The sequence below is a fragment of the Silurus aristotelis genome, assembly GCF_946808225.1.
Source record: "Silurus aristotelis genome assembly, chromosome: 21".
Taxonomy (NCBI): domain Eukaryota; kingdom Metazoa; phylum Chordata; class Actinopteri; order Siluriformes; family Siluridae; genus Silurus; species Silurus aristotelis.
The window spans coordinates 19175276-19188173 of record NC_139594.1 but is presented as its reverse complement, the minus strand read 5'-3'; the positions used below and the strand labels follow the sequence as shown (position 1 = coordinate 19188173).

The 12898-nt window shown below is 36.2% G+C and overlaps 1 protein-coding gene across 2 annotated transcripts; it reads left to right on the top strand.

Annotated features, from left to right (window-relative positions):
- The first annotated feature begins 517 nt into the window (after positions 1 to 517).
- mbpa (myelin basic protein a) lies at positions 518 to 12631 on the top strand. 2 transcript variants are annotated; one of them, XM_083523858.1, is made up of 7 exons: positions 518 to 1453; positions 2130 to 2559; positions 3777 to 3881; positions 6017 to 6043; positions 6691 to 6711; positions 9593 to 9682; positions 11142 to 12631. In XM_083523858.1, the coding sequence occupies exons 2-7, from the start codon at positions 2455 to 2457 to the stop codon at positions 11190 to 11192; spliced, it is 399 nt and encodes a 132-aa protein (XP_083379984.1). In that variant the 5' UTR covers positions 518 to 1453; positions 2130 to 2454; the 3' UTR covers positions 11193 to 12631. The 2 variants fall into 2 exon arrangements, with proteins under 2 accessions (XP_083379984.1, XP_083379985.1); XM_083523859.1 differs by lacking the exon at positions 6691 to 6711 and having other exon boundaries at positions 528 to 2559.
- The last annotated feature ends 267 nt before the right edge of the window (positions 12632 to 12898 follow it).

The following is a 12898-nucleotide window of genomic DNA, read 5'->3' as shown; positions in this document are numbered from 1 at the left end:
AAATGGGTTATTGGGTATAGAGTCAGTATTTAATGTTAAAATTGAAACTTGATTTCTTTTTCAACATGAAACTGAATAGATCTTTCCCCAGGAGTAGGTCTACAGAACGACCAAGCCTTCTGAAGTCCACACTGCCTTGTGAAATAATTTTGACCAGCTCTGTGGGTGTTATTATCATGGCAAACATGCTTCTCGTGGTTTTAGGCCATCTCCTATGTTTGTCTCTAACAAACGCTACTCCATGGCTGGTATTGTTCCGTCTTCTGTCCTTTTCACCCCTCTCTGTGCAACAAAGCCTGCCGTCATCATTGTGCAAGGGTACTTGAAATGCAGGCTACCCACTCTCTGCATTCCTGCTCCCTATCTTCGGAGAATTTGTGGGCGATTTAGAGATAGCAAGCCCTTCACCCAACAGATGAGCTTCTGTAGGCATGACAAAAAAGAACAAATGCCATGTTGGCCTCCATTTATAGAGCCAGCATGAGAGCTATAAAAGGAGAGAGAAAGTTTTGACCCACTCTGCTAGAAAAGGATTTATCTATTACATGTTGTATGGATAATACAGATAATACACATTGTGAGTTTTTTTTGTTTTTTATAACATAATTTCAAATGTTGATTGTAATATATTGGTATATATTTTTTTAAATATTGTCTGTTGGAACACATAGTAAAAAAAAAAGAAAAAGGAAAAAAAGTTTCTTTTGTTTTTTTTAACCACAGTTAGATAGATAGATAGATAGATAGATAGATAGATAGATAGATAGATAGATAGATAGATAGATAGATAGATAGATAGATAGATAGATAGATAGACACTAAAATACGTTTATAGGAGATATAGACATAACAGGCATAACATTATGACCACCTGCTTAACATTGTGTTGTTCCAATTTTGCTGCTAAAACAGTCGTGACCCATCGAGCATTAACATCAAGAACTTCTTAAGCAGTTTGATCTACAGGAGCTCGTCTGTTGGATCAGACCACACGGACCAGCCTTTGCTCCTCACGTGTATCAATGAGCATCGGCCCACGCCCACGACCCTGTCACCGGTTCACCACTGTTCCTTCTTTGGAGCACTTTAATAGATACTGACCACTGCAGATCGGGAACATCCACAAGAGCTGTAATTTTAGAGATGCTCTGCCCAGACGTTTAGACGCCACAATTTCTCAAACTCACTCAAATCCTTACGCTCGCTCATTTTTCCTGCTTCTAACATCAACTTGCTGCCTAATAAATCCACAGCTACTAACAGGTGCCAAGATGAAGAGATAATTAGTGTTATTCACTAAACCACTCATTATGTTATAATGTCATAATGTTATACCTGATCAATGTGTATGTGAATATAAGTCAAGATTCTGGGAGTTTAAAATAATTTAATATCAAGAAGCAAAAAACTAAAAGAAAAGAATAAAAAAAATGTTTTGCTCTTAATAAACCATGTAATTCTGTGAGAAATTTCATTAATATTACAGATGTTTTTAAACACTTATTACATCTTACTCATTCTTATAATATTGTGAATTTGAATGCATTAAGATAAGGCAAACAGAGTATTATTATTGTTAACAGCAAAACAAAGATTTTTGGTAAAGATTTTTTATTTTTTTTAATTTGATTAGATCAGGGGCGTCCAAACTTTTTCACAAAGGGCCGGTGTGGGTGCAGGTTTCTTATTTCAAAAACAAGAAATTCTACATGATTAAATCTAATGATTTCTACTTTCAATAACTATTAGGTGTGGCTCTTGATTGGTTGTAATGAAAACCTGCACACATCCTGGCCCTTTGTGGAAATGATTGGATACCCCGGATTAGATCTATATCATTCCAATAAAAGAAAAAGTAATGAAAATTAAAATTTAGAATGTATCTAACATTGATGGAGATACCTTTATTATTGCCCTATATGACGACCCTAAAGAAAAAAAACAATCAATCAAGACATTTCAAAATCTAAAATCATGATTAGAAATGTAATGACACATACATGTCATTTCAACATAAATAATTTGTATAAAGAATATGAATCACAGTGACAATTGTTTGATTGTGCTGAGGGCTGTTTTGCATTGAGCTGCAGCTCTCATATACACGGGCCTTGTTGTGGGCCATACAGGACCGGGGCAGATGTGGTCAGGAACAATGGCAGCTCCTTGAACAGAGAGAAGGGCAGTGACTGACTCCAAGGGTACACAGGCTGTAAAGAATGCCTGGCACCAACCCAGAATCACTGACGCTATTACAGACCCACCTTATCTCCAATGATTGCCCAGGGACTGAGGGGGCCACACCTTCAAAGGCCAGCCCATCTGCCTGGGATGCACTAAAGACTATTGAGAAGCTTGCTGGGGTGTCCTCAGAGCGGAGACGAGGCTGTACTGAGAAGGACATCGGCAGGCTGTGCAGATCGTCAACCCAGGCTCAGAAGATCAACATCCAGAATGGCAACTGCAGGCACCTCAGGGCTGGGACGCAGGAAGAAGGCTCCTGGTCTCATGGATCAGATTGGCAAGTTCTTTGGAGGGGATAAAAAGAAAAGAGGGAAGGTGAGTGATGAAGGCAGTTGCTTTGATGCATGAATTTTACAGTGGAATGGAAATGCATATTGCTTTTTTTTTTTTTTAGTTTACAACAGAATAAGGCTTTTTTATTTACAAATGAAGAACATGTATATTGATCAAGTTTTTGAAGTTCTGACAAAAGTCCTAAGGGTTCCATGTTAAAGTGTTGTATCATTTTTGTGTGACTGTGTGTAGCTGTTAATGCAACCAATGTTACAACTTTTTAGTCTTACAGTACACTGCAATAACACTTCAGACACTCAATGGATTGAACGTAATCATACCTGGATCAGATGGACAGTATTGCAGGAGACAATGATGTCATGAATTGGAATCTGTGGTTGGAGCTAATTGCATGCTGTGGGTGTGTGATTAGGGTGTGTCCCATTAACTGTGTATAAATGTCCTGTTGAAATCTAGATATCATTTATGAAGGATCCTAACAACACATACAAACACTTAAAACAACAGGTTAAAAAAAAAACTGTTTTACTTTTACTTGTCAGCTTGTTTATGGTAATATATAGTGATTACAGTGGGTAGTGAATTTTGGGATTGGTATGCACATCAGAGAATTACAGACTGATAGTTCAGACAGGATAAGAAGAAGTGCGGATTTGATGTAGACTTATATATCTAGATATAGATATACAATAAATAAATAAATAATCTATCTAATATACTCCTGAATATAAATAAATAAATGATAAATTGTAACATTTAGACATCTGGGTCAGAGCATCTCCAAAACTGCAGCTCTTATGAGATGTTCCTGGTCTGCAGTAATCAGTATCTATCAAAAGTGCTCCAAAGAAGGAACAGTGATGAAACGGTGACAGGGTCGTGAGGTGTGAAGGCTGGTCCGTGTGGTCCGATCCAACAGATGAGCTCTTGTAGCTCAAACTGCTGTTGATGATCAATGGATCAGAACTGTTTTAGCAGCAAAAAGGGACCAACACAATTTTATAACTAGTTCTTTTTTATTTTATTACAAATTATTTGCTTTTGTTTCTTAGTTTTATTTATTTATTATTTCTGTATTTCTTTATTTGTTATACACTATGATAGTCAGTCTCTTTATTAATTATAGAAAGGTGTGAGTGTGTATGTAATCAGGACTAAAGAACTTTTATGTATCCAAAAACTCATTGTGGAAGTTTATAATTGTCTGATCTCTAACAGACCTGTAATATTATGTCTAGGGTTCATTCCGTGGTCACCTGTCTTCCTCACCCCCAAGACCTCAGCATTCCTCATCCCGACGCCGTGGAGACGTGAACCCTGTCGTTCATTTCTTCAGGAGCTTTGTAAGTGCAGAAACCACACTATTCTCAGAAATTCACACTTTTGTAGTTGGGGAACAATTTGATATTAAAACTAGAGTTAATTTTTGTACAGTAGTAAAAGGAAAAGATCAATAGTTGCCCTCACAGTAGCATGTTCTTTTTTGCTCAGTCTATTTTTCACTGAAAATGTCTTTTTGACGTCACATTCTTTTTTTTGTATGCATGTTTCAACTTTGCCCTATCAGTGCGTCAGTCTTTCCGTACTGCTTTCATGCATTAATAATGTATGCCTCACTTACTAAGTGAGATAATGCAGCCACTTTTAATTGCTTTTTAATAGGAAAAAAAGGCAAACATATGCATGACCATGGGCAGCAAATTTCTCTTCCGCACATGACGTGAGTGCATGGGCCTTTTCAACCCACGTCTGCAGTCCAAAGATGTCATTATGTCAGACATGTAGCTCATTTCTGCACAGATCCAGTGTTACAGGCTTGTTTTCTATAACCACAGAAATGCTTACATTCTCTTATTTCATTCCTCAGAGTGTTCCTGAGCAAATGTATAGATGTTTATATATATGTTTATGTTATAGTTATTATATGTTTATGTTTATATATATATATATATATATATATATATATATATATATATATATATATATATATATATACACACACACACACACACACACACACACACACACACACACACACACACACACACACACACACACACACACATATACATTTATATATACGTATCATTTGAACCACTCCTCAGAGGCTGTAATTCAGTGGTACTGCTCGTATTTACTGGTCTGAAAGGGTAAAACAAACCCTTTCCCGGGCTAAGACAAGCTAGCTAACTTCAGGGTTGGCTGACCTCCTCACAATGTCTAGCTTTTCAGGAAAAGTTTGCCTTGAAAATGGATTTTTAAGTATGTCTGAGACCAAGTAAATTTTTTTTCTCCTTTGTCAGCCATTGTAGCCGTAAAAAAAAGTAAAGCACTACAGACGTGTTTTGCCAGTTGAACTGTAACAGATTCCTCTGACCAATCAATCAGAAGACGGAAAAATGCAGACGCTATTCTGGGCCAGCTAGCTGGCCATGTTAGGCAAATTTGAAATCTGGTTGGTTGAAGGAACAGACCCGTTGCTAATATAGTTGAAGGTACATCAGCCAGCAGTACTGACTCTGAAGGCTCTGGGCAGATTAGATTGACATGGCAGCACATAGAGGCTGAAATCTGATTGGACAAAAAATCTAACATCCACATACACGTACTGGAAGCAGTGCAGCCAAGAGAAATGCTACGAAATAAAGAGAATAAACTGTTGGGAATAAATTAATATAATATCATGGAACAAATATTAGAATTTAGGTTGTAAATGTAGGTCAGTGCTTCTGATAGTGTTTAGGCAGCAGAGAAGGATTTGCTGGACCTGACCGCCCACCACTAAAGTTAACAATATATATATATTTTCCAAGACCACCATGTCCTGTTTTTGCTTAAACTTCAGCAACTAGCATTACAATTACAATTTAGAAAACAAAAAGCAGTATTAAGTAAAAAATGTACATGTTAAACGTCCATGAAATTTAGTTCTTATACATATATCTCAGTTATACAAGGGCCCAGCAGGGTCAGTTTGGTGGTGCTGGGATTTGAACTCACAACCTTCTGTTCAGAAATCTTAACCACTAAGCCACCGCCATGTCTTTACTATCACAAGTTCTAGCAGCTATTAGTTTTCATCCTTTTGTTTAAACTCCACATCTTGTTTGAAGGCAACTTTGTGGCCTGGTCCTTGTCCTGAATAATTTCCAGTGTTAAAAACACAACACCACACATCTGTATGAGTCTGTAATGAGACAGAGTGAGAGGATTCTGGAAAACCATAGCCGACCACCGAAGCCTCAAAATTTTATGGTTATTTGAGTTACCATTATTTACCCACGAACACCCAACACCCCCCCCCCCCCCCCGAATATACAATAAATATATATATATATATATGGTACCTCACAAAGACAGGATTAAACTATTACATGTAATACTTTTGGATTCCCATTTTGAAATTCTCTTTATTAGAGGTGCAGGGGCTCTATTATGTGTATTCAGTGAGTAAATGAATTCTTTTATCATCCCGTAGGTGTCCTCTCCTCGCCCTAAGTCAAGGGTAAGTTTCTTTTAACTATCATGAGTAAAATCTACGTAGGTTGTCTGAAAACTTAAACGCCGTCCATGCCACGTGGCCGAGTTGGTTATTACTGTGTGATGATATCTTAAATCTGGTGCACAATCTAATAAAAAAGTTCAGAGCTCACAAGAAAACTTTACAATGAGTTAAATTTTAGTGCGTGTGCATTTATAGGTGTCTATACTTTAAGGTAAAACTCAAAGAGAAAGAGAGAGATTGTTAAACATGTATAAGAGGACACTCATAATCAATAACAGAAAAATATTAAATAGTAACCATCCGAGGAAAAAGTTTCTCAGTGAAATTCAAGAAAAACTCAGTTTGACCCAGTTTCTATACGGAACCCAGAAAAACGCAGAGTTCTTGTTTTAAGGATTCTAGATTTAAGGGATTTCATATTCTGATTCCACTATTATACACACGCGGGTTTGTGTGTGTGTGTGTGTGTGTGTGTGTGTGTGTGTGTGTGTGTGTGTGTGTGTGTGTGCGTGCGTGTGTGCGTGCGTGTGCAGTTGAGCTTCCCAGCCCTGCACATTGTATGGAAAATGCTTTTTATCTCTAAACAGATTTTCTTCCTGTTGTGTCGAAAACCTAATTGTTCTATCTTGTTATTTTCTTCTGTGCAGTGGAGGGAGCTCTTTGGCCTGGTATGTCTCGCAGCTTTCAGTAAACTCATGTTTTGCATTCACAGTCATCTCCATAGGCAGCCCTCCCTGGCTTTGAGCAGTCAGCTTTTCCTTTCCTCTCTATTGTTGCTAATGTGTCTTCTCCATTAACAGCCATTTCTTTTCCCTTTGAAATAACGAAATGACTGATGTATAATTGTAGTTTTCTACCCTTTGGTGCTCGACTCAACACATAAGATGCATTCTAAAGCTCATGATGGTAATGGAGTTGGGGTATGTTGTCTTTTAAGGAAAAAGCAATAAGCACAATTAATTAATTATAGGGAAAAAGAAGTTTGTTTTAAACAATTTGACACAGATTCTTTTTTTCAGAGTTTGATATTTTGATGTGCACAAATTTGTATTGAATCAACAGTGAAAGCTTTAATATTGGCTTTTGTACACTGCTATCGAGAGCATTTTAACCACATTGTATTGTAGAATGCATGAAATATAACCAATAGACTACTGGTTTATTCTTCAGCCGTTAATGTTTAGGCCTACTTCTGTCATTTTAAACAAATTGTTCAGCAATAAAACCAAATTGTATGTAGCTAATGGATTTTAAAAGGTCACATGAACTTATATGGTAGATGGTGAATGCTCTGGTCTGAAGGTGCTGATTAAATTTTCTATAACAGCATATTAGGATGAAAGACCAAATGGATGTCATGGTTAGACTGTGTGCCACTTTGACTATCAGGCCACTGATTCTATGAGCTCAAACCAATGCCAGATGTGTCTCTGACTCTGTAGTGTGAGGGTCAATATTTTCTGGCACTTTAATTCAGTGGTGCTTTTGTTCAGTGGTGCTTCTGGACTATTTTGACACAGTACATAATTTTTTTCTTTTCCTGAGGTAAAGCCAATAAAGCAGTTTTCTACTCTTGGAGCCCAGAGACTGGGCTCATTTTCTGAGTCATTCAACCCCACAAACTCCCTCGTTTTTTCCTTTTCTGTGTCGGGAAATGTCTCTGTCTTTTTTTACTCTTTAGTGTCCCCTTCTGGTTCGGTGATGTACTGCAGTTTTTCCTTTATATAAACCAGAAGGAAAATGTGGCAAAGGGAAAAATGTGCAAACATTTAAGAATTCATAGCCAGTGATTGTGTGTCATAATTCTATTTGTTAAATGCACTCAAATTGATGATTTTATAGACGATTATTTGCAATGTTGACATTCGTAAATAAATAAATAAAAATTTTTAAGATGAATGACATTTGACTCTTATGCCACCCACGTTCATCTTGTTACTAACCTGCAGTTGCTCTTATTTTGTGTACATGTGATAACCTCGACACTTTCATTCATATGTTTATATGTAGGAAGTTTTCTTTTACTTTTAATGTACAATAAGTCCTAAATGTTTAACCTTTTCATCCTTTTTTCCTTCCAGTTTTTCACCATCGAAGCCTTTTACACCACAAGAGAAATGTTAAATATTTGTATACATATTTATTATACACTATACGGACAAAGGTTTGTGGACATCTGACCATAAGTTTGGTTCATGCTTTTTGAAATCCCATTCCACATTTGGTCCCCATTTGCTGTTATAGTAAACTTCACTTCTCTGGGTAGATGTTCAACTAGATTTTGGAGTGTGATTGTGGAGATTTGGGGAAATGTATTCAGCCAGAAGGGTGTTAGTAAAGTCAGGTAGTGATGTAGGTGAGGTAAGGAGGCCTGGGGTGCAGTCAGTGTTCACATTCATCCTAAAGGTGTTCAATAGGGTTGAGGGTCAGAGCTCAGGGTCAGATGTCCCAATATTTTTGCCCATGTAATGTATCTGTAAAAGTCTTTCAATAGTTACAAGACTTTACTTATTCAGTGCTTATAAGGCTACATGACACCTCTTTACTCCAGGACTGGCAGCATTTTACTGGAATCCTGTTTAATATAAAATATAACAAAATAGAAAAAATATATTAATAAAATATAAGTTTTAATCTGATTTATAGCTTTAAATGAAATAGTACATGCTCATGTGTCAGATATATGGCAAAGGTCTATAGTACTCATGCTAATTATTTTATTAAAAATTATATATTTTAATTTAATTTACATTCAGTTATATTTATATGTAAATGTAAATTATATATGTAATTTTAATGTTATTTTTTCTGTTTCTGCCTTACCATTTTTTTATTACAATTTAATCGTATATTTTTTTATTTGTATTTAGAGACTGATTTATTTTAGAATTTTGTTTTTTTTTGTGTTTCTATTTTCTTCCTATAAGAGAAAATCCCAAATAATAATAAAAATAATAATAATAATAATAATAATAATAATAATAATAATAATAATAAATGTTTATTATTACAATTCACCTATTTGTGCAGTTGAGCAGGGTTAAGGGCCTTGCACAAGGGCCCGACAGTGATAACTTGGTGTTGCTGTTTTTCAAACTCATGTAAAACATGTAAGGGATAAATTGGATAAAGTCAAACGTGACGCATTTCCACAAAGATGCTCCAATGAACTGAACTTCATGTGGTAATGACATCAGTACCAAATCAGAGCAATGAGCATTTTTTACACTCTGACAACACAATTACGTATACTTACCCTTAACTGACCTTTAGTGACCTTTATTATCTTCCATAATGACCACATGGCTTGCTTCTCTGTTACCTTGACAGTATTGATAATTATTATGAAAGAAGATGCCGGTGTCATGGCAGCCTTATAAAGTCTACACTATTCTAAAAAAAATTATATAAATCATATTGTGGAAAATTATGATTAAGTTTTACGTCATTTTTTATATCACATGATATAACATGATGAAATATGTAAATAAGAATGCAGAACGTTTCCAGCTCAGGTCTTCAATGTGTTGATGAAATATATGTTTGTAGGCTTCACAGCCACCACGTCGCTCAGAGAGTGTCAGATCGCCCCACAGACGCCGCAGAGAACAAAACACACTCTCCAAAATCTTCAACCTGGTGAGCCTGCTGAAGCAACACCACTGCAAGCTTGCAGGGCAAATCCATGTATGACTGGTTATGGGTATAGCTATAGGGCCCAGGAGAGATAAAACGAGGGATCAGACATAGATAACAGAGGTCAGAGGTTAGACATGATGTCTTTACTGAAACACTTACGAGTAAATGATTTGAAAAAAATTCAATATGCAACTTTTTTTCCAAAATTAGTACAGATCCCAGTATAAATACTAAAAGATAGAAGACATGTTCAGGAAAATGTGTGCTAACACTAACATCTGATTGTTAATATATAAAATAGTTATCATATTAAACACCATAACACCAGAATCACAAATCCCCCCTCACTCTAAATGTATTTAATGTGTCTCATTTCAGCATGGAGATTCTTTTCTATCATTTAAAACCATAATGTGTAGTGGTTACATAGGACTATCAATTTACCAAGTGTCCCTAAAGCCCCATTCTCCTGACTTCACATTTCCTTTCCTATCACTACTCAGACATGCCTCATGTCCACCTGCATAGACACTAATCCCCACAATCCCTATTCATTCTGTCATCTACCTATCTACCCATCTACCACTTCTCTCACTCTACTGCATTTGGCATCACTGATCCATATCTTCACTTTCCATTACTAACACACATGACATTTCCAGGTCCTCTGGGGTCATGCAGGACACCTGCACTGGAGGCTGTAACTCAGCTGTACATGGTGTCCAACCTGATTATTTATTCATTCTAAGAAAGACCTAATTCTCTTTTTCAGACTTATATTAATTCATCAATCATCTATACAGATTGCTAGTTTGTCTTATTAAATATAATAATAGACGTTTTATTGTCTGCTTAAAACAACAGATGGATTTATCAGTCCGTGTTCTTGAATTCTCAAATCTGATCAGTCGGAAGGTCTTGATTCATTTTCAATAAGAGCAGCTTTGATAACAGTTCAAGCGGAAATAGAAATGAGTGTGATCTGTCGAATATGTTGTAATTTCTGCAGAAACAACTAATTCACAGGTGGTGTATCAGACCATTCAAAATCTTCCATCTTCATGGAGCTGGCTTTGTGCACTGTTTGGGTCTCCTAGTTCATGTAAAGGGAAAATTTAATTATTCCCTCACACTATTTCAACAGACAATCCTTTCACAAGACAATCAAAACACAAAAAGATCTTCCTTTGTACTTTTACTATTGTCTCAAGCTGTAAAACCGAACAGCAGCCCAAACTGCCCTCATCACTCACAGGACGTAGGTGATCAAAGTTGATTGCTGTAATTCCTTCTATCTCTATTTTTGTTCCCATTTCACTTCTCCTCAATAATTGTTATTGATAGGCACCATTTATTTCCTGGTCAGCATAATCATACACTTTACAGCGAAGTTTGGAGAAAGGTCACACAACGGGATGCAAGCAATAAGCAATAACATGCTTTTCTTTTCTGATCGCAGGGAGAAAGTAGATCTCGTTCTCCACCCAAACGCTGGAGCACCATCTTCTGAGCCCTCGACTTGACACGGGAGACGAGCCGCATATGGGAAGATAAATTGAAAGAATGAGAAGGAGGAAGAAAAGGAAAAGTAGAGGGTCTCTGCCTCACACTTTACTACGTGTTTAACAGACTAATACTGGCCACCTCCGCTTATTAAACAATGATACAATCCTGCCATTGGAAATTATTTCCCTACAGAGAGACAGGAAGTGTGTACTGGTGAGGTTCGTGTCATGTGACATCAGCCATAATACACACGGGTTTGGCTCATTGGCTTTAATCAATCTATGAATAAGTGTCTATAATTTAAAATGCAATAATTTTTCACACAAATTTGCAGGAGAAATGCTACAAAAATGCTCAAAATCCTACCAAACTCCTATTTTCTACCAAAAAAGGCGACCTCCATGACAGCACACTAATTCACTTGCGTTTCAGATAAGTAATAAAAGCAATATAAGGCCACCTCATACTTGATTTTAATTTAGAATATAGCTACACCTGTAATCAACAGTGTCTTTTTATATAAAAAAATTGTTTTCAATCACATTGTCTTTTCTCCACGTGAAATTTACAATTTACAAATGCATATATATCCATTTAAATTATTCAGTATATTCCTTAATCCATATAATACTGTGAGAAATTATTCCAGGTTGTTTTATGTAAGTGTAGTGTTGATTTTTTTGGATATCGTGTGCGTTCTTCGTGGTGGTGTCAATTGTCCTGTCATGTATAGTTTGTTTCTATGTTTTAAAATGATTTGCATATAGAAATCGTTTGGATTGTGTTTTTCTGCCATTTAAAATGTCCTGATAACATTCAGTATTGTATATTATTAATGCATGACAATAAAAAAATCGATTTGTATAACATTAATTAACAGACATGCAACAGATACAAAAATACGTAAGTCTCTGAAGTGGTTTGGAGTCTTACTGAAATGCCCTTCAATTGCACTGATGTAGTAAAAATCTTCAACAAGTGGAAATATTATTTACTTTTCATTACTTTCATATACTATATCAAAACAAGAAAGGATAAAAAAAAAAATCCAAGATGGCGGCGTTTCAAAGGTAGAGAAGGTGCTAGAGAGAAAATGAAAAGTGCAAGACGGAATTGAGAAAAGAAAGGAAAGATATCAAAAGGTTAGAAAGAATAGAGATGAAACGAGCATGATGGTCCTTATAGCCTTCTGCTGATTTAATGTGTCTTCATATTGTGTTTTGTGTCTCATAGAGCTTTCATGCATGTACTGTTTATGAATCAGTGCTGAACATATAAATAAATTTCTGTTCTTCTGCCCATCGGCGCTGTATAAGTCCCAAATGGTGCTACAGACTCATAATGCGGAGAATATTTTATGTAAAAGTGGCCAGGTTTTTAAGTTCTGATGTGTTTTAATCAGTTGATAATTTAAAGTAACAACAATAAAAATTCCTAAATATATGTTCTGGTATATGTTGTGTGTCTGCTCTTGACAAAGACGTAATGTTTCTATAGGAGAGAATGAAGTTTGTTCAAGCAGTTTTTATCCAAAGTCAAATTCAAATCAATTAGTGGAGAACATCCACCAAACGCCAGTAACCAGGTAAGGAGGGCATTAAACAAAGAAGTAACTAAGAGCAACAATGACTCTCCATGACCCAGGGAGATAAGAGAACTGATCACAAGTCTACCATAGCTCAACACTATAATGATATAAATGGCAGAATG